This window comes from Chaetodon auriga, chromosome 15 (genome assembly GCF_051107435.1).
Source record: "Chaetodon auriga isolate fChaAug3 chromosome 15, fChaAug3.hap1, whole genome shotgun sequence".
Classification (NCBI taxonomy): Eukaryota; Metazoa; Chordata; class Actinopteri; order Chaetodontiformes; family Chaetodontidae; genus Chaetodon; species Chaetodon auriga.
In genome coordinates, this window is record NC_135088.1 from 16,303,130 (window position 1) to 16,325,815 (window position 22,686).

At 42.6% G+C, this 22,686-nt stretch overlaps 1 protein-coding gene across 10 annotated transcripts in view; it reads right to left on the reverse strand.

The window, feature by feature from the left end:
- The window catches only part of msi2b (musashi RNA-binding protein 2b), a 234,268-nt gene that overhangs the window by 21,950 nt on the left and 189,632 nt on the right, over positions 1-22,686 (reverse strand). For 5 of the 10 annotated variants that reach the window (XM_076749654.1, XM_076749651.1, XM_076749649.1 and 2 more), the window contains exons 10-11: positions 22,074-22,148; positions 1,209-1,328 (exon numbers count right to left, since the gene is read on the reverse strand). In XM_076749654.1, the coding sequence (XP_076605769.1) occupies positions 1,209-1,328; positions 22,074-22,148 (195 nt within the window). The remainder of the gene's footprint in view (positions 1-1,208; positions 1,329-22,073; positions 22,149-22,686) is intronic. The other 5 variants (XM_076749652.1, XM_076749657.1, XM_076749658.1 and 2 more) reach the window with 2 other exon arrangements.

The window sequence follows — 22,686 nt, forward strand, 5'->3', positions numbered from 1 at the left end:
TCCGGAACTTCAGAAGACTTTGAAAGACTCTTTGACTTAAAGCACCGAGGGTGAAAGCAACCCACAAGTACATTAGCCTGTCGGGCTGACACGGCTTGCGCGAGGCTCTTTTCACTGTGTACTCCAGTATGTGTGTTCATACTGTGCGGCCCAGTACGAGGGGTAGTGTGGAGCTTAAAGTTTTTTCTTTTAACGGTGTGGGGAATTCTTTTTGAAGTCCATGGTTTAAGGGAGAGTGTTTATAAATGAGACTTTGAGCTGTGCTTTAAAATTGTGTGTCTTTTCTGAGGTTTGTCATTTTGGAAACAGTGAATATTGGCACCCTCAGTACATGTGTCAGTGCTGTGTAGTGTCTGTAAAGCTAAAGTATGCTCCAGAGTGAGTGCTGAGTGGGAGCTGTGAAGGTTTTTCAGCAACATGTACTTTCTATCTAAATGGCCAAACTGACATGTTATGGAGGTTAGGTATTTTGGAAAATGATATTAAACACACTGCAGTGTCGAACGTAATTTTCGTGGAGGGACCGACGAGAATTTTTCTGTCTCAGAAGTTGTTTAGCTGACATTTTAAATGAACAATGTTTACATTTTCTCTTTGTTAAAGGAAGTTAGTCAGTGTTAGGTGAATGAACTTAATGACTGAATGTTAACATTACGATGATTTTTAGATTTCATTGTTAAAATGTGAATTATGTGAATGCTAATTATTCCAAGTAGATTGGATGCAATACACACAAAAAGGAGAGCTGGTATGTATTTCTTATATTCCAACTCTTTCTTCTAATTCTTTTAAATTTCAGTTTATGTAATTCATATGCTGACATTAATCAAGTTGGTTGGATTCGTTTTCTTGGCTTTTTCATGAAGCCTCTACTCAATTTTTAGTCTTACAGTTAATATTGAGTTTTCCAAAACTCAAAAAGCTGAAAAGTTTACTAAACTCGCAAAAAAAAAAAATGGTTGGAAACTGTTGCCTCAGATTTTTGGAGTCAGATCAAAGCAACAGTTTTTACAGTGGACAAGCACCGTGTACATAGAGAGATCTTGGCTACGATCTCCACTGTGTGTGTGTGTACAATGCAGTCAGTCTACACTCAAATTGTTGCCGAGTGTGTGCGTGTGGGCTCGGGGGACTATGTCTATGGGAGAAGCAGAGCAGGAGAAGTTGGAGAGAGCAGCAGCCACACAGAACATGGACAGAGCGTTTACCTGGCCCTGTGCTCTGTGGGTACGCCAAGTAGCCGCCTCTTCCACGGGCCCCCCTACCTGAGCCACGCGCTGCTGCTACCGCCGCTGCCGCCACCGGTCCGTATGCTGTCGCTGGGAAGCCTGCAGGCACATACACACACATATACACACACACATCACTTCCTGCACATGGATGAGTACACCCCAGAGGTACAGGAGAATGTTGATACCAGCACTGAGCTCCGGGATAAAACCATGGCTGTCAGAGACAGGGGCTCATGTCAGGGCGACATCTATCAGCAGACTCTTAACTGAACCCACTGTGATATTCAAAACCCTGCAGATCCACTGATCCACACACAGAAACAGAGAGATAGCCATGAGCGACTCACCGAATATTAGATTAAAACAAAAAGAAGTGACGTGAGGCGCCGCTTCAACATGCTTGTCATGAGGCAAACATCAAAATATATTAAAACCACCCAACGAAAACATTCATTTACGATCTTATGATTAAAACTTCATAATCAATAACTTATATTAGCGTCAATTATTTTCCTCTTAATTCTCCCTTCGTAGAAAATGCCCGTCCGTCTGAAAAGGTGCAAAATCTTATTCGTCTGTAAAACGGTGAGTAAACTGACTTTTGCAATTCGCCAAGTCTCTGATTATATTAGTGAAAGCATTTGGCTCTGGGGGGTGTTTATGTCGCATGCTTTGGTTGAAAGATTACAGCCTCTTCTGAGCTGCACAGACATGGGCATAATAGCCCTACCTCTGGGGACTCCCCCTGCATTTTGTTCAGGAGTGCTCCCAATTACTCTGACTTTCTATGGAATCAGAATCATCCACTGTAATGCGAGAGACAAAGCCTTTCCACTGTTTTTTGTTGTTTTTGGTCTACAAGATATACAGTCGAAAAAACATTTCCCACAATCAGACAGAGACATCTGTCGCATGATTTGCCATTCAGAAGAGACTTCGATCTGTTAGCTAATGTGAAGGCTGAACAAGTCTCTTGTGCTTGTTTCATTCTTATGTAAACATTAATAGTGCTCCAACATTGAGGTTTCTGAAGCCTTAAGCTTGAAACACATGGCTATGTAAGCGTTCATAAAAACCAAATAAAGTGCCCTGAATACCATGCAGAACACGAATCCGCTTCTTTAGGGTCTGATTATTCCAACAAATATCAACCTAATAATCAGTCTGTAATTAAGCCAAACGCAGTATCTGTGAATTGTAATTACATTGTTGGCCTTAATGAACACAGTAGCTAGAGGTGGCTGACAGAGGCTAGTCCATGCCCAGGGCCTGGGTTCTTCTCGCAGCACAGGAATGGCATGTCATTAGTGGTGATGAGATTCCTCACTCTGGGCTCAACACCGTCTATGCCTAATCAGTCTCCTAAAATTATCTCCACAGGAAATGCTTTCCTTACTAGCGAGGAAAAAAAAAAAAAAAAAAGATCTCCAAATTCCCTCAATTGGAGTTTTTCTTGATTTCTTTTTTTTCCTGCTCTGTGTGTGTGTGTGTGTGTGTGTGTGTGTGTATGTGTGTGCTTCTTCTATGTTTTGGCCAAATCCTGGAGACTGTGGTTTAGACATTACAAAATGGACACCTTAGAGGATTATTTTTTGAATGCTGTGGAGGTGAGAGGAGCACTAGCGGGTGACCTATTTTCCGAGTCAGCCTTGTACTGTTATTCCACGAAGAGGGGCTCACACAAAAGACTGATGAGAGGGAGGGAGGGAGCGGGAGGAGGTGAGAGGGCAGGGTCAGATGAGCCGCAGCCAAAGAGAAAAACACATAGCTTTTCATCAGCTGGCTGAGAAGGAGGTAATTCACAACTCTGTCGACACAATACAACCACGAATGTGTGTGCTGGGTGTGAGGTGCCGTCATGCTGCGACTGGCAGGCAGGTGAAGAAGAGAAAGAAATGCCACTTTCCCCCCAACTATCTAACAGCTCAGGATAGAATAAGGGACTCAGGCGGCATGGTGACAGGGGAAAAAGACTACAAAAAAAAAAAAAGACGACAAGAAAGAGGCAACTTAAATCAGCCGCATTTATGCCGCTGCAGATATTCTCTGCCTCTTCACAAAAACACAAATCGACTCTGATACTATGCTAATGATGGCCATGCACCCCTGCATTTCCACTTACAGTGTCCCCATGGTTGCTGTGCGGAACAGTGTTTCGTACAGCTCGCTCTTCCCCTCTCTCCCTCCTTTCCTAAGTGCTGAATCTCTCTTCCCCTCGCTGCCATTGTCATGACACCCCCAATAGACCCACTGGCTTGGAAGTTAGTTGCGGGCAAAGTTGTGGTGAGAGATTAACTTTGCAGGATTAGGTGGGTTAATTAATAGATGGCTGCTGCTCATTGTTTTGTGCTCACGCTGTAAGAAGCCACCCAAGAGAAGCGCTGCAGCATTAAATCAATTTCATGGCCCTTTTATTACTGAGGAGATAAAGCCAATATTTAGCTTTCAATTCTTCACAATTATTGGGCCCCTGCTTTGCCACTTGAGTGGCTGCGCTTGGCTGGGGACAAGGACACATCTGTTTATGAGCTGTGGAGGCCCGGGGGCCTTGGTGTCCGGACTCCGGGGAACTGTCCTCAGCTTTCTCTCCTCAAGCCTGTAGCACAGAAATTCAGCCTTCTTCAGGAGTGCACACAGAAAGGAAGAGAGATTAGACCTTAAGAAAGATGAGCACTTCCAAACATTTCACCCTCTCTCCAAGCAAAAGAATTACATTTTCTCCACAAAAACATTAACATTTCATAAATTATTTATATCCGTAACAAGAATAGTTGCAAATTTCTACAGAAATGTTCCACTCGGAGATGACTCCAAAACACTTTAACTGTCTTTACATTCTATGTCCTGACAGCTTTGACATCAACTTGTATTTTAACTGTTTGCGAATATTGACCATGCAACATTCAAAAAAAAAAAAAAAAAGAGAGAAAGACATGGTGTAACTGTCACCCTGTAAGTATCCACATCCATCTCTAGCTAAAATAAACTTCCAGCTAAAGTAACTTGCCAAACAGGATGTCATATTCATGGTATTGTCTGTTCTGTGCTGAGGGAGGACAATGTGCATTCAGAGCACATAAGGCTCCATTTTCATGACAGTGCATAGCACACACTGCCGCTTTATGCCTGTAAAGTGGCATTTTTCTTGGGTGCACACCGGTTCTTTTCTACCTGCACCTGTATTTTGTGAGTCTCTGTGAACTTGACTGTACTGAAGTAGGAGGAGAAGCACAGTAGGGGCAGTGTCATAGTGATCAAACAGCACAGTGCAATTTTTGTGTCAAGGCTTCCCGGGATTTTTGCTTGCACCGAGTGCCTGCACAGACCAGGTCAAAAGCTTTGTTTTCTCTATTACAGAACAGTCAAGGCACTTTGCTGAGTATCGTGCTGTTTTCAAAGTAGAGAAAAGGAGGAGATGTGATTGGTCACATTAATTCTAGACTCCATCAGGACCACTGGTGATGTGTTCCTTATCATAATGTCACCATGTTTTCAAGCTGCTCAGCAGTTGCATTGTATGATTTTAACCTCAAAACGATCAATTGTTGATGACCGCGCAATGACTTGAGACCAGATTCAGACGTTGGAATCTGATAAATCTTTACCATTTCCTGATTGATCAGCAACTGGAAAGACAATAGATAGGGAACATCTGGAAGGCCATTGGACCAAAGATAAACAAAGACAAACAAAATATTTGACAACCTATTGGCTATTGTTAGTCAAGCTTAATTATATCTAGGGCTTTTTAATTCCAGCCTTAAATACATGCATCCTAGTTGTGCGTTGATATTTCAGGATTAATTTCCACCTTTTCCATCGTATGGTGTAACACTGCCAACACTAATGTTACCTAATATGTGGCTGAATGCTAATGTCAACAGTTGTCTAACGGTTGCTAATGAGTTAGCAAATATGTTGTTTTACCTTGAAATCTGGCTCAATGTGCTTCCAGATTTTCTCATTCTATTGTCTTTTCGATTGCTGATGAACCGAGAAGCAGTGAAATGACAGCGGTTTGTCAGATTCTCTATGTTTATACCACTCGCAACCTGGAACACAGCAGTGCAGCATTATCCTGTTGATAACAGCATTTGAGCTCCCCACCCTGAGCCTAACGTCAGAGGAAGATGGCCGCTGTGTGATAGTGGTCTCTGCTGGACCCCACGCTGCCTGCACTTGTACTCATCAGGGTACTTGTGCTCGTCTAGCACAGACGTTCAATGCAGTGAATGTGACCCCTACGAATTGACCTATATCCTTCGTGATATTGTTGTACAGTATGATCTTAACTTGTGCTAGTAAAGCCCTAAAGCTCTTCATATTACCTCTGATTTCTCCCCTGATGCACTATTTCTGATACATTTCTGCAGATCTTTTTTGGCATATTGCCTTTCTTGCCACACGCTCACTTTCTGATCCTATTACTCAGAAAACGTCACAATGAAAAGTTGTTGCATTATGCATCAATAAGGTCCTATTTATGTCCTACCAGTCTGACAACAGCTTGACTGATGTTAATGTAATCTGTACTGTTCTTTGGCCCAAAACTGCCAGCAGCAGCCCCCCCTCTGTCATTGACAAAGGAGCTCCATCAGTCACAGAGCACTCCAGTCATTTCTGCTATAAGAAGACTGTCAACTATCTAATGCACAGGAGGAGCCCAGGGACAGCTGATATTCTATGGAGGTCCTATTGGCGAGGTAGTCTATGCCCACTTTATTTTCAATATTTCTCTGAAACTGAAAACTAATCAGGCCTTGCACGACACAAAGACTCAGCACAAAATTATAGCAAACTAGCATAAAGACAAAATGATAGCAAATGAGAAGGACATTACTAGACTTACTTATTAAATTCAGTATTGGAGTGCAGTTAACGAGGATTAGCTTGCTGGCTAACAGGGTTTTCATGCTACATTGGTTAACACAGTAGCTTGGATTTGGGAAAGAGGCTTGTGAACAAGCCTTTCAGCCTGCAGCGAGTCGATTTTTGGAGCAGACAGGAGTGAGACAGATGAACAGTACAGAGCAGAGATGAGTGAGACTGATGAACAGAGAAGGACAGCAGCCACATCAGTAGAAGAGGAAGACAAAGAGAAGAAAGGACAAAGAGAATGAGAAATTGAGGGAGAAATGAGGCCAGGACACCAGTGTCTAATCCATTCTCATGGAATTCTGGATTTTGGACCAGAAAAATGTGTCAAGAAATGAGATTATATTATACTCAGGTAAAGCATAATGGCCACACCTACAATAAAGTGCTATTCACACAGCACATACAGCACTAAATCAATGTTAGTGTTGCATGGTAATGTTATGAAGTCATTTTTGGTGGTCGTAGAAAAATAATCTAAATTTCTTGCATTAGATAAACACTATATTGTTTAAATACTCCAGCAGTAACTATTGCATTTCCCTATTGAGTCAAATTGAACACGGAACAGTAAAAGAAACCTTAGTTTCTTTTACTCAAGCATGTATTTTGAAGAATGGTCCCGCTCAGTGTTTAATTATTGATGAGTTGCATTTTGTACAATAGCAGACCTGGTGGAATTCAATTTGAGAAAGTTATTGAATATTTTGCTTACATGCAATTTGCGATGCAGCTGCCAAAGTGAAAATCAGTACAAATGCTCCTCCATTCAATTTACATTAAGTGGAGTGGATGGCCAGATATGATGTATAATTTAAAATTAAAGTGGCAAAATGTATTTAATGACGGACTATTGATGCGTCCTGATAATATAACGCTCAATTTTATTTACCCAGTTTCCCATTAAAACTGGGCTAATCTCACTGTAAACAGCTGAATGGAAACCAAACAGAGGACTGATTTAAAAAGCAGGTCTGTCTGTTTATGGAAATCTAATTAACCAAACACTTTTTTTATTGTGCATGTGCATCATAAGAGTGTCGACTAATCATTAATATAGGTTTAACAACAGTATCAACCCCCTGATGCTCAATACCTTACAGACACTGTCTATCCACAGTGGGTTTGTGAGGATCAAGTGTTGAATTAGGTGGCCCCATTTATCCTATTAGGTCAAGTTACGTGTTGTGCTTTACTGTACACACTCCCATTTAACTGCACAGCTCATATAATATTTCAGAAAGTCACAAGGATGAACCAAGGAAAAGATCTGAGCAAATTCAATGTGAAAAATGTGGGAAAAAAATAAGAAATCATACAAGAGGAGCATGTTTTTTCCTGTCACTGTATGACAGTAAGCAGGACAAGCCAGCGGAAATAAGTCTGTTGATAAGTCATAGCAGAGGCAGTGAAGCACACTGCCGCCTTCTCACAGGAGGAGGGAGGCATTCTGTCAAAGATGGAAAACTGACTCCACTTCACATTCTGCTTCATCAATAACCTTTGATAAGATATAGAGAAACACGCAGACAAATAAACAAAACAAAAGAAAAAAAAAAATATATCAAAGTTACAAAAGAGGCAACCACCTAGCAAGACATCTTTTCATCTCCAGACTGACAAGTGTCCCATTGTTGTCATCCTTCAGCGCGACTTTGTTGTTGCTGAAAGCATCTCTGGGTTGTTGTTATCAAAGGCATAAATCACAGAGCTGGAGAGAGCCAGGTGGCTTTCATATGAACTGCTGCACACATGCTCATGTCTCACCTCTCCTCTGATCAGCGCAGACCTACAGTACACACAGAGGTTTCCCCTCATATGAAATACAGAGACTGATGTCTGGGAATGAGCCAGAGAGAGAGAGAGAGAAAGAGAATTTATATGCACACCAATAATTCAATTATAACCAGACTAATGCAATACGCATATTATTGCAACTCTCATGTAAACACCTTAACTGGGTTATCTTACTCACATTAAGGTCCTAATCACAGTAAGCATAACTTGATTAACAGGGCTGGGTTGCTTGTCAATCATTCAGATTAATCTTGCCATGTGTATGTCTGGTTTCCCTCAGTGTTTGCATTCCGTGCACGCGCCACAAAGGTCACACAGTGAGCAGGATGCCGGGCGGTTTGTTTGAAACTGAGCAGCTGGAGTAGAGATGGTGGAAAAGTTAAACAAAACTAAAATTAAACAGCACAGTGCCAACTCAGGCGCTCACATGAAGATAGTCTAAATTCATCCAAAGTGATATTTTATTCCTTTGTTCTGTTTGAGAGAGAAAAGACAGCGTGCAACGTGTACAAACTGACTGTATGTCTTACATTAATAACATGAATAAAATATATGAATACAAATACAGCAGTATTCTACTTATGCCACAAAAACAAAATGTTGAAGTAAAAATAAAAAAATAAATCAAAGCTGTCTTTGGACACTGCAAATGACTTTATGCCACAAGCTAAACATTTTTAGACTTCAAGTATCACTGAAACATGTCATGTGCCATTAGAGTACAAATGCAAAAGCTTTGAGAAGAACTGCTGAACAACACCAGTTCACCACTGATACAGCTACGCTTCAATATGATATCCCAGTATACTGAAACACAGGCTGACGTGTTGGTTAGCGAAACAGCTGCTCGCGTCAACCACTCCACTGCGTTTAGTGTTTTTCCACAACAGCGAACCACAGGATGTGATGCACTTCTTCATACCATCAGCCAGGCTATGGCTTGCCATTGGAGAGCTTTTACCTTGGAATTCCCTCGGGTGTGTATGTTTTAGTACTGCTGGGAGTGCTCTAAATACAGTATAGGGCCAACATAATAACTCTTTAACATCGAGACCCCCTAACCTCTATACAGTATGATAAGGATAGCCAATTTTCTGTTGCTCGCTGATATGATCGTACATGACTTCACTACTGCCTGTGTGTTTGTTTCTGTGTGTCTCCCTGTGCCTACGGTGTGGCTCTTTTTTTTTTTTTTTGCCAAAGGTAACGGCTTCTGTATGTAATGAAACCGTTTGGCACACTGATCCTTTGCCATTAAGACTTTGTGGCTTCTTATTGGGGAGAGAAAAAGTCAATTACAGAAGTGGAGTGAGCCCAGAGCTCAGCAAAGCCTGGCTTTATGGCAGTAATTGCGCACGTATCTCATATCTTTGAACAAAATGATGAGGCCAGGAAGGAGATATATTTGGTAAAAATTAAACTAGGCAACCTTTCACAAGCACAGAGAACAAAAATCCAGCATGAGGCATTAGAACTGTTCTGTCCCTTTACAAGACATACTAACCCGTAATCATGTACTAAAATTTGTTTGACATCATCTTACCCACTGTAGCCATTCCGACTTGAGGAGGCTGCACAGAAATGGAGAAACTGCAGTTTATTCTGAATTCATGTGCCACACAAACGTGCATCTGCCTGCAGAGGAGAGCAGCGTGTCTTGTAAAGCCACCGTACTACAGATGGTAAACAATATAATGTGATTCCTGTGGATTTCTCCACAGGAAGGTCAGAGGTGCCGTGAGGGTGAGAGCAGAGCAGCTTCACTGGAGCTAGTACGGACTGAGTGATTTGCTAAAGGATACTTCAGCAGGGCGGAATCTTGCTGATGAGGGGGCTCGACCCAGAGCCCTTCAGCTGAAGAGCCGTCTCCATACTCACTATGTTGTCTGTCAAAACAGGCATAATGAATTGTAGACTGCCTTACCAGTTTCTGGATCACATGAGGTACTGTGTACAGATGATGCTAGACAGATGACTTTAGCCCAGAACAAATCAATCATAAATTAGAATTAATAGAAATACTTAATACGTTCTATAACAATGTGACTCCCAATACCCTCAACTTGGAAATAACTCCAGTCTCCCAAACTGCAAACTCTGCACTCACATCACACAGCTGTACACTGTGTGTGAGTGACTGTGATGTTGTGATGTGGTGAAGTGAGCTCAGGAAAAGCTCAGTGTCTTTTACTTCAGTTCCCAGTGACAAGAGCGCCGTTTCTTTGTAGCTGAAGTGCAGAGCAGCATAGTATCAAAGAGGACATACTAGGCTCTTTATTGAAGTGTAGCCGCACTTCCGACCTCTTCTTTGTACTCCTTCCCATGCACTTCAGTAAAAAGGAAACGGCACCTATGCTGCAGAATTGATCTAAACACATTCTGCTTGCAAACAAGACTCAACATAAGTCTCTCTCTCTCTCTCTCTCTCTCGCACGCACGCACGCACGCACACACACACACACACACACAGAGTAGAAGAAGGAGGTTTGGAGAGTGAAACAATAAGGCATGGAAATGGAAATGCATTTCAAAAAAAAAAAAAAAGAGGGGAGAAATCTGCCAGAATAGATCGGGCAAAAAGCTTTAAACTGTGACGCTGGTTTGTGAATGGGACAGGGTCTTGGTTCACAACGCTAATATCCAAGGCAGTTCATGATGGTGACTTAAATAGAGGGAGACAGACAGGGAGGACACAGATGTCTGACCTTGCAGTGGTGCTTATGTAATGGTCTGCTTCAGTGCATTTAACTGCAGTGCTCCTTTCCAACCTGGGATCAGCAAAGGCAACATGTCTCTGCAGTCCAATCTCCTCTGACATCACTTCTGACACTCAGAGAGTATGAAAAGGTCCTGTGAGCTCTGAGTGAATCAGTTGTTATGGCCCTGCCTGTGTGGTCCCCATAGAGCCAATCATACTAATTAAACTAGACTACTTAAGCCTCCTCTCATTAGTGTCCAAGTAAACAGCCTTAATTTTTTATGCATTTTAATGTCCATCTCCCAGTTCTGAGGGTGGCAGTGGAGGGGACAGCTGAACGATGAAGGGGAGTAATTTCAGGTTTTCTCAAATGAAAGTGAGTGCATTAAGTGTCATTTCACCATTCAAGTTAAATATGTGTTTGTGGATTTGCACTGATTAGTGCAAATCCACAAACACACTGCACAAACACATTGCAGGAATTACTACTTTAGAGTGAAAATAAAATATAATGTGTTAATGCTCGTAATCAGAAGAAGAAAAAGCAGCTTTGCTATTTCATGAACATGATTTTATAGCCATGTTAAAACACTTGCAGACTCCATTATATTTTAGACAGCTCCATGCACTGCAGTTACACAATCTGCCACTGCTCCAGATACCAGGGGCAAGTAGGGTAAAATGTGGCATGGCCCAAAAATAGCACTGCAACACTGGCTTCCACTTGATTACTGGGGGTGTAAGTAGTGTTTCCACATAAGAGTGGCATGCAGAGATATATGCAGACATGTTTACACACACTCTTCACTGAGGTTTTCTTTGTCTCTTTTCCTTGTATTTGTATAACTTATATAAGATTTTTATTTTCAGTGTAAAAAAAATTAAATGTATATCTGCATGTTCATTGTGATGTCATGCAATACTGTTTTGACTAAAAATATTTTTAATAAAAATAATTACCTTTACATACATATGCATTGTGTCCATGCACTAGGGACAGAGTGGATGAGAGCAACTGGAGGGCTATTAGCACAGTCAGCAGGAGGGAGGGATGGAAGGACAGAGGGAAAGGAGGGGGCAGCTGCATAGAGACCTAGCAAGTACCCAGCTTGCTGGGCCTGAAGCTCTCGAACAGTGGGTGGCATCAAAACAACAGGCAGCAGACACTGAGCACGGTCTCACAGACACACACATATTGCACTCCTCTGCCTGCTTCCATGTCTGTGCTCCTTTTCTGTTCTCCTGCTGGTCTCCAGCAGTGTCTAAAGGTGGCAGGCATGTACGAGGCAGGGCAGCTAAAGTTCCATTTCTAGACCAGCGGCTCAACAGTCGAGACATAATGAGCTTTAGCATTGCCACTCTGCCTTTTACAGCAGCTCATCTTCCCCACCACAGGATCCTAGACTGTGGGTCTCCATGGCAGACTGTTTGCCTGCTTCAGCGTGTGAGGCTGTGTCTGCCGTCCTAGGGTGAGTTAAGACCTGGGCAAATGAGGTGAGGCTTCGCTTCACTTTCAGGAACTAGCCAGCCTTTCAGCGTTGCCTGTGTCAGACAGTACAAAGACAGGTGCTCACACACCCGAGGAGACACACGTGTATGTGCACGTGACCTGCCTTGTGTGCATGTGAGCGTGTAGAAAGACCTGTGCACATTGCATCTACACAGAAAAATATGTACTGTAAAATGTAGGTGGAGTGCTGCTACACCTGTTGAATCCATCTGGTGCCTCCACTCAATGTCCAGGAAAACACGTACAGCACATTGGTAACATGCAGTGTCTCCCTCTGACAGCAAAGTACATAAAGCAGATTTGAGGGCTGTTAATAGAGAGCAAGGCTGATCTGAGAGCAGTCTAGCCCTATGACTGCACAGACAAGAAGTAGATAGGGCGTGACATACAGTGCTGTCCACTGACGTCAGAGCAGCACACTCACTACTGTCACTGGGAACAGAGTCATGGCCTGGGGAGCTCGGGGAGTCTGCATGTGTGATGGTGTGCTTGTGCACGTCCCTGTGTGTGTGTGAGTGTGCAGTCAGCATTGCTGTGGAGACAGTGAGTCAGAGAGGCAGACAGGAAAGGAGCGAGAGGCCCCTGGTAAAGTCCCTCCACCTCCTTTGCCTTCATACATAGCCTTGAAGAGTCTTTGGTTGTGTCAGTTTTATGTCTGTGTGTGTGTGTGTGTGTGTGTGTGTGTGCGTGCGCATGTGTTTCCAAGGGTGTGAGAGAAAGATGTGTTGTGCATGGCCGTTCAAGTGTGTGAGGTCACGACGCTCCTCGTCAGGCTCTATTTTAAGGCCTGCGACTCATGGAGTGCCCCGGCCTCCACAGACCCATTGGGCTAATGATCAGCCTTGGCAATTAAAGCCAATCTGTGAGTCAGTGTGGCATCAGGAGGGCCATCTGCTTGCAGCCCTGTAGCACTCACTCTGGCCTGTGGGACCACTTGCTGGGGTCACAGCTCACCCAGCTTGTAGAGAGATGGTCACAGGATCTAAGGAACAATCTGCCGTGTAACTATAGTTCAATAGAAACCTGTTCGACCAGTAGCACCGCTGTGTGCGCCGCCGCCATGTCTCATGGGGGCAGTAAAAACACAAACAGTGGGATCTGTCTTATGGAGGACAATGTTGCATGCACCCATGACACAGGCAAGCTCCTCATCAGCCTCAGGCCAGTGATTTTTTCCACCTGCTGCAGCACTGTAGCCAAGAACTGCGGTACATATTGTACTGAAATGGGAAATGCAAGATGTCTGAATACTTAAGAGAGCTTCAGATCTGCTGATAATGACTGCGCATGGTGTCCCAAACTGCACCATCATCCACACAGGAAGTAATGAACTATAGCCAGCAAGAAGAGAGTTTCATTGGACAGAAGTTTAAAAAGGCATCTTCCAAACTTTTAATTAGTGAACGCTGGTACAATGGTGTCTTCTCTACAGCGGTTCTGGAGCAACGCCAGCTTGCATATCTGCACCTGGAGTTAGCTGTGCTCAAATGAATGGAGCAGAGTTCTTGAAGTCAGACTCTCGCTGGATGTAACACATCTTTAGTTTGTCTTTGATTCCAATGTTGTGATGAGTTGTTACAGCCTGAGGGCCTTTACTATGAAAAGGAGCTACAGGAAGTGTTGAGTTTGCTTTAGCAGCCTTTTAACATAGGAAAAGGTTTGCTCGTTCTTTTTCATGTTCACCTGCGCTCATCTGCACAGCCTTTGAAAGGAGACACGTCAGCGCACAGCCACCGCATCTTCTCGTCCTTTACCACCAACCTCGCAGAAGCTACCTTTGCTTCAGAAGTTCACAGCTCAATAAAGTCCATGTCAACACCGTTCCATCTCCCAGCAGCAGACAGTTGCTAAACCCTGGGAGGCTAACTGGAGTTTCAGGCCAGTGCCCTGGTGTGACCTCTGGTGCATTTATCATATGCTTGATCGCCTCTGCCCCAGTTTATAGGGGCATGCAGCCCTCAGGAGCAGTCACGATCATACCAATTGCATCCATTACAATTGCAGGTCAGCAGCTCTCTTCTCCTATATGCCACTTGCTGAGAGGACAGCTGCTCCCCGTACCTCCATATTCTTCTACAGGGAAAGTGGGGTCAAGAGGTCAGGAGCCTTCTTTTCACTGTTACTTACAGTTGCGTAGAGCAACATGCTCCTTCTGTGGGTGTAACCCCAATACACACAACATCTGTCACTGTGGTCTACATTTGAGGAGTACAATCTAAACTGTAGCACAGTTGCAGTTAAAAAGGTTCTTGGGATTAATAACTTGGATTGATCAATTATTGCATCAGCGTAATGTTTTATTAAGGACCTAAACATGCGACCTACATATGCCTTTGAATCGTACATAAATTTGTATTCGATATATATTTCAGCCTATCACACCCTATGTACTATGCCATAGGCAAATTGGGGTTAAGTTGCTTGAATGAGGGCAACTCAACATGGGACTGTCTCAAACAGGCCACCTTACAGGTTTTCATACTCAGTAGCAAAAGAAGCAGTTGAATCCAGAACCACCTGCTGGGCTGAGTCCTGTTTACACCCACACGGAAAGAGAAATCTACTTCACACTGATTTAAGGGTTCTGAAATGTCATTTTCTGTCACTCAGATATGATGGAGTGTGCTGTTGTGTCTCAGACGTGGTCGGTCGGTGGAGTCGGAGGTGCAGAGGGACGGAGGCTACAGCAGTGCTATCCCACGCGTCGCATCCGCCGCGGAAACAGATCTGACACAGATGAAGCGTGTGACAAGAAAAGGATATGGCAACAGGACAAGAAAAACAGATGGAAAAAAACAATCCACCGACAACAACAAACCTACCCAAACACAGCACTGCTAAAATGTGTTCTGGGAAAGATGCAACATTTACTTTTTTTAGAAACAGCCTGGATAGTTTATCTCTTTAGTGTTAAGGTAACTGGTAACCCAACATCACCCACCCCTCTGTCCTCATTGCACCCCTGCTACACTTACCGCTGCCCTCTCCCCTCCTTAATCATCCTTTCCCTCCATTCTTTTACCACTTAAGAGGCTGACTCACTGGACCTGAGTTGCTGTTTGTCTGTCATGACATCTGGAGTAGCTGGATGACTGAGTGTTATGTCTTTCTCTCACTCAGTCTGCGTCTCTCCCCTGATGGGACCCCACTAACATCTTCATCCCTGGTTTTTCAGTGTAGCATAATGACCTCCTAGTAGCAGCCCTAATGGAGCCATAATGGTCATTTATGCCAGGGGAGGCTCTAAGGGCACGGCTGTGGAGGCAGCGAGTCGCACAGGAAGACGGGAGAACGCAGAGAAGCTCCTGGTTAAGTCCCTCCACCCCTGCCTCCTTCCCTTCATATGCAGCTCCTGAATCTCAGTCTTCAGCTGAATACAGCCTGTGTGTGTGTGTGTGTGTGTGTGTGTGTGTGTGTGTGTGTCGTGTGTGTGTGTGTGTGTGTGTGTGTGTGTGTGTGTGCATTAATGTGCGGTTAATGAAAGGAACGGATACAAGACTGGTTAACAATAGAAAGTACAATATGAGCGTACTGAGCAGCATATGAGCTGCTTTTCATGTTCACTTCTACAGCTTTTTCACATGCATAATGCACGTATGCATACCACATTTTCTTTTTTAATTACATTTTTCTATATTCATGCATACATCACACACACAATGGAGTATACCACCATTCTTAAACCTCTACATATTTGCTGCCGCCACTGGCAGAAACCACACGGTACCTAAACTACAGTGCATAATTTAAGCTGCACTTATTGCTAAAAACTATTTTCTTTGTCGCCATTTGCATTTTAATATGCACAGCAAACACAAGGACCTGTCACCGTATACAGTTTCAGCGCAGAGTAATCTTAAAAATGACACCAGTTTGATGCACTAGAAGGCTGTGATCAAATGCGATACTTCTTCAACTGTGGCTTTGGACGCCTTAATCACATAAGGTCCTCCAAACTAGACACCTCATGCTTTAAATGCGGCACATCTCGGGATGTTCCCCTGGGCGCTGCAAGTTGAATAATACAATAGCACATTTATCAGCTAGCTAATGCTAATTAGACTGTTGCATAGAAACGAGAATAATGTACAGTAATGTTCCTTATGCCTTGTCAGCTCCTGCTTTCTTCCCGTTTCTAGAGGACCCACAGCTACTGTTTGGGTTTAAGTTTGGAAAAAAAAAACAGCATCCTATCTAATCCACTAGGTGTCAACAGATAAAATGTTAAGAAAATATCGGATTATTCTACTGTGGGTTTCATCTCCTCAGCTAATCATAACGTATTTTAAACTCCACTCAATAGACATGGCATGAATTCATGGAGAGTATGAAATGAATGTAGCTTCTCTCTAGGTGGCATTGTGGCAAAGCACTGCTTCCTCCACTTGAAATATTAGAGAGAAATTTAGCAGATACAGCAAAAGCAAATGTCAGTCAGCTCAAAAAGGGACAGCCGCACTCCTACTTCTACTACCGCAGCATGAGGTAAGGATCCTAATTTCAACAAAACTTTTCCCTCTTCTCCTCTTTTGAAGCTATCTGAAAATCAGCGCTATCCAGCCGCTTTTAACTGCAGTATCTAGGGAATTGTGCGCTCTTTAATGTCTGACAGACTCAAAGTGAGGTCCTTTCCTTCCTCATTTTAATTCAAAGATACTTTCAATTTTAGTTTGCTCTTTGTAGCCTGATAAATGTTCGCTCTGAAGTCTGATAATTTAAGTCAAGTTCAGTAATGCTGATGTGTGCTGTATTTTCATACTTTGATTCTTGCCCCAGCTGCCATCCAGGATGAGCAGAGCAGCGTACAACATTGTTTATAGTAAATGTTAATCTCAAGGTTTTTCGGGCTAATGCAGACATTTCTCCAAAGCGGCTGCAATTCTGAACAACTCGCTGACAGTGTACAGGTTGTTCTCTACCTTTCTGAAATGAATTATTCACCATTTCATGTATGGTTAGAAGGAGCTGGTGGTGGGGGGGTGAGTGGATATATGTTTGATTGAGGAATGCAACTGTCAGTTTAAATTGGTTAAACGTCATGTTAACAGCAACCCTTTGTTTTGTTTTGTTTTTGCACACTGATCCTGAAGCTGCACGTTCACAGGCAGCTCTGTGTGCGTTCAAAAGCTGAAAATAAACCGAAGCTACATGAGTGACATGTCGACTACCCACCTTAGCTCAGTGTAAGTGATACTGATACCTACATTCACGGATATGTACCACCCCGACATCGCTCTAAAGCTATCTGACAGTGTTATACAGGATACCTGCCAATTTTGTCAGCTCACTAGAACAGCATATTTATTCCTGCATCTGGTTGATGATAGTAGCAGCGCAGCAGCTGTTAAAGAGCTGTTCTACCCAGAATGTACACAAAGATGTTGTCTCACTTAACTCTAGTATCTAATCTCTAGCTCAGTACACTGGAGGTGAATGGAGGTCCTCAAAATTTCTGGGAATATCCATCCAAACCACTTCCTGTTTCCCAAGAAATATAGAAAAAGACAGTGTACTCTCTTAAAACGCACGCAGCTGCTGTGTACGTATGCTGGCTGGCACACAAATGCAGCACAGGAAAGACAGCCAGAATCTTCCAAAGAATCCATCCGAAACCTCACAGAGAGAGCTTTTTGAGAGCTTTGCCTTTTAACTCTGACCGATCGTTGACTTTATTACTATATCTAATATTACAGAACGCTAACAGAATGTCCAATCCATCTCATCTTTATAGAACAACCGTGACATTGTCGATTTTACTTCCTTAAACAAATTTTGTTTATACCATGAGGAATCGCCAGGCATCACTTCCATGAGAGGCTGTTCTCCACAGACAGGCAATGCACTATAGCGAAGATCAAGCTGAATGCAAAGTTCACATTACGTTTATTCTAAACCTTTGCATTAATAACAGTTAATATCACCAAATAATACACTAAAGGAGTCATGTTAGGAACCTATAGGTTCAGATAGATTTTTTCTTGTTGCATTTAGTGCTGCTCAAAATATGAGCAATGTGTTTTGGCTGTAGCTGACAGTTCCCGGGATAGTGTGCTTCTGTTCCCAGGATGGAAAATGACTCATTTTCAGGAAAAATACTAATTCCTGATTGGGATGGCAGCACCAATCTCAGGGGCTGATATCTCCAAAGCTAAGCAAGTAAAACCAAAATGATCGGCATAGTGAGACACCAGAAGACGTGCAGGAAGTGAGAAAATTTATTAAGTTATTTAGTATAAAATGTGTTTGGTTTTAATTTGGGTGAATCTACCTTTTCAGTAGCCTGCTAGTGCTGAATGGGTTTGACATGTTGTTCCCTTTTTTTTCAGCAAGTTAACCTCAATTATGCAAATGATGTGAATCAGATTGATTAACACTACTCTCAGAAACAGGGGTTATCAGAGTCCCGAACATCATATTTTTTAGCGTGTCTCGGGTGTGTGCAAAGGGTTTTTGGTGAAAGCAAAGCTGATGCTCAGTTCAAAGTGAGGCTACTTCAGGGACGGAAAATGAATTGAGATTCAGCGGCAACTCGTTATTTTCTTTGGAAATCACGTGATGACGGCAGTGCAGCAACACGAGTCTGAGGGACGGCCGCGAGAAGACAGGAAGAGCCTGATGAAGTCCAGGGTTCTTCATCTTGAAGAGCGGGGATGTGGGGAAACATGACAACACTTGCATATCACATCACATTTGCCTGCGTGCATCACAGTCCCCTCTGCTTTCATTTGATGCTGAAAATACCACTGCTCGCCATTAAAGAGCACAATCAGAGAAAATGTTCTGACAATTTTTGTCACAACAGGATCAGACAGAGACAATTGTCACCGTGTGTCATTGTGTTACTGTCTCCTGAAAGAGACTGACCCGACGCACAAACAAACAAAGCTGAGGAAAACTTGTGTTACTTTAACACAGTAAACAATCAAGTAATTGCATCCACTATTACTAAGAAAAGCTCTGATGAATAGAAAGAAGATTTGTTGTTCTGGGGATGCTGCTAATCATTCGTAACACCTCCTTACCATTTGTAATTCTGAGGTGATGGTAAACATTGCTGTCTTCTTGATTGTCACTACACATGCAGCATGCAGCATCATCTTTGAAATTCAATTCCAACTTCTATGCTTTCAAGCATAATGCTGAAACGACGCTGCCTGGAGGTAAACAGTGTGTGATTACAGCAGTGCATATAAAATACAGCTCGGAATTTTTTAAACTGGGAGAAATCAGAGAAGGTGTCTTTATCAAACACTTCAGTCCTCTTCCTGTTGTCACTGCAAATGCATTCTGTAATAGCTCAACAAGGGACAAACATATGCTAAAAATATGTGCAGAGATTAGTTCTACCCACTTGTGAAAAGCCGAATGTGCGTGCAACAGGAGATTTGCAGGTGATTTCATGTTTCAGGAGGAATGTAAATGGATCTTAAAGGGCCTTGCGATATTGAACTTGCAGCTAATTTTCCAATCCTCAAATTTTGCACGAAATGCTGTTTACAGTGCAACATGAAATGCTGCTCTGCAATGAAAGGTCCCCTGAGGCTTTTTCTACATCAATTTTTTGTTTCTTATCAAGCTGAACTGCGTGCAGGCTAGTAGTATTTTCTACCTTGACATTGCAAAGTCTGCAACTCCTATTTTATTACACCAGCCAATTACTGCTCCATGCAGCTAGCAGATGTGAATCTATCATGTGTCCTCCGTGTGTTTCATGTGTATTCTTGTACACAAAAATGTTAACTGCAGCTAGCTTTGTCAGAGTAACGTGTTAATGCTCGTTGTTCTCCTCCCGGGCCAAAAATTATTTTGCGGCAACTGCTAGTTTAAACGCAAATAAATACCGCTGTCTGAGTTTGCCCTTTTGGTGAGATGCTCTGATATCTGACTGATAGAGGATGCTGTGATTTACATCAGTAATATGTGCAGATCTCTAAGTGCATCAAATAGTAATGATGTCTGTGCCATGATGGACTAATTTTGTAAGCAAGGCATGGCATACAAATACAGACACGTATAAACATACTGCGTGGGATCAATATCAAACGCACTTTGTGATCAATGTTGGAATTAACTGGGAGTGTCACAAGGACCAGAGCGCGAAGCTGTCAGATGCTGTTAAACAGCCGCTGAGCTGGTGACTGACAGTCTAACTGGCCGCACTGCATACTGTCTTTTTTTCTTTTTTTAAACACAGGTTGTGTATATATCACTTCTCTTTTAGGTTGTGTTTTCTATGCTTGAACTCTGTTTCAGCTGCAGGGATGTCAGCTCTGGTTTCTCTTTTTCTGTGTATGTCTTATTGAGTTTTCTTACTTAATTCAGTGTTTCATCACTGATCAATGTTTTATCACTGTTTTATCTTGACAATTGGACAATTGCCTAACCACTTTTTTCCTGTTAACAGTGGACCCCTGAGGTTTACTGGGTGTAAAAAAGCCTTGAAATGCTGCCCACAATTTACGCCTCTTGGATACAGCCTGCCTGGCCCCAGCTCCATTTATTTATAGGAGTGTTCCAGCGAGGTTGTGTACAGTGGGAACAAGCTTTTGATCTTAAATTGAGGATGCTTTCCACATCTTAGTACGGAAGGACACTAGTCAATATTTGGCCTGAGGTTATTTAATTTGGACAAGGAGTTTGATTCATACATTAAAAATTCCAATTACGCTGTCAAGAGTTGAGCGAGCCCAGAGGAGGCTGTTTTAATCATACAGCTTTATCAAACTCTTTAAATTGAGTTTAACATGGACAGGATCATACATTCTGCCTCGGGGAAGGTGATATCCCTTAATTTGTCCTAAACAGTAAACATTTTAAAAATCCATGTTTAACTAGAATTACTCACACTGAATAAATGCTGCTTGCTTCGTTCCCTTTCAGTCTCTTCTCTCTCTTTTTGTTGTATCCAAGTTCAGAAACTTTTGAGGATGCTTTCACAAAATTGAAGGATGGATAAAACTCATTTTGTCCAGCTCTAAATGTCATCTTACATGTGTCCTGTGCACAAAAACAATCATGTACATTGCCGGTCTTCTGAATGCCAATCATATCAATCAGCTGCGAAAGAAAGAGTCATTAAACTGAATTGTGCCTTTTACGAAAAAATGGCTTAATTCCTACATTTGTATGCTGCTCGTGCTCACCCACATTGATGAGTAGATGCTATTCCTTTTCTTCTGTCAAATAATGTTGTGGTCAAGTATAAATCTAGCATATGTCTGATCTGCAGGTGGTCACAGCTGGACCTCCTGTCTTACCACTCCTGAATCCATTTTACAAAGATATTACAGAGATCTGAGCTGCTGTCAGATATGTCCCATTCCGCCTTATCAGTGGAAGGAATAATGTCTGGCACGGCAAACAAAGTATGTGTAAAGTCCCTAAATAAAGCATGAAATTGACGGGATGCCTGTCTAAGTGAGGCGCCACAGAGCCACAGGCTCTCTTGCAGCAGACAGGTACAGCTGCTCACCTCCAGACTGCACGCCTCCCATTTGGACTCCCATTAAAGTGCCCGGCGCTCTGAGTCAACACTTTTAATGCAGAAAATGACTTCATTCATTTTCCATTATAAGAACCACATTTTAAAATCTGCCTACACAAAGCGCCGCTTATTTTTCTGCTTCTCCACAGAGGAATTTGCATACATTGGGCCCACGGAAGACGAAGAACTTCTCCCATTTGAGACATTTGGTCATGGTAGTGTTCAAGTATGGGATAAAAAGTAGTAAGCAATTTACTTCACTATACATCAGCTTTCAAAAGCTGCTTCAGAAATCCAGACACGTAAGAGACTTATAACCCTGCAGATTATTTGGTGACTGACTTGTGTATTGATGAGCCATTGTGTATGTGCATGCAAGTGTGTGCGTGTGTGTGTGTTTGTATATCTGAATGTGCTGGAGACTGCATGACAGAAATCAGCTGCAACACTGATATTTGAACAAAGCCTTTAACTCACCAGGGAACTGGTAGCTGTAGCTGGGTGCGAATCCAGTGTATCCGCGGCCATACGTTGCCACAATATTAGGGTAACCTAGGAAAGAGATCAAAAGGAGATGAGAAATACACACACAAACACACACACACACACACACACACACACACACACACACACACACACACACACACACAGGGACATGGCTCCTTATATATCCACTTTGAGAGGGGAAACAAATCTTAAAAGGCTGGCTTTAAAAACTCCCCGGGACCCAAGTGTTCTCATTTTGTCAAGCAAATTCTGAAGCAAATTAACAGGCTAAAAAAAATAAAACTACAACATTAAATATGAGCCTGAAATAGTTAGGATTAAGTGTTACATTTTGGAACAATGCTTTTCATGCACAAAGTCTTGTGTGTCTCGCGTTTTGCGCAACCCGAGCTTGAAAGAAACTGCAGCAAACAAGAAGTGATTGATCTTCATGCCTCAAGCCTAATAAAGAGGTGGTATGCACTTAATGCTCATGATGTTGATGGGAGATTGTCAAGTGGAAAACATTGGCTGTGTGTGCAGTTTGACAACAAGCACCACCCTCAATCAATGGTCAACTGTCACAGTTACATTAACCTCTAAT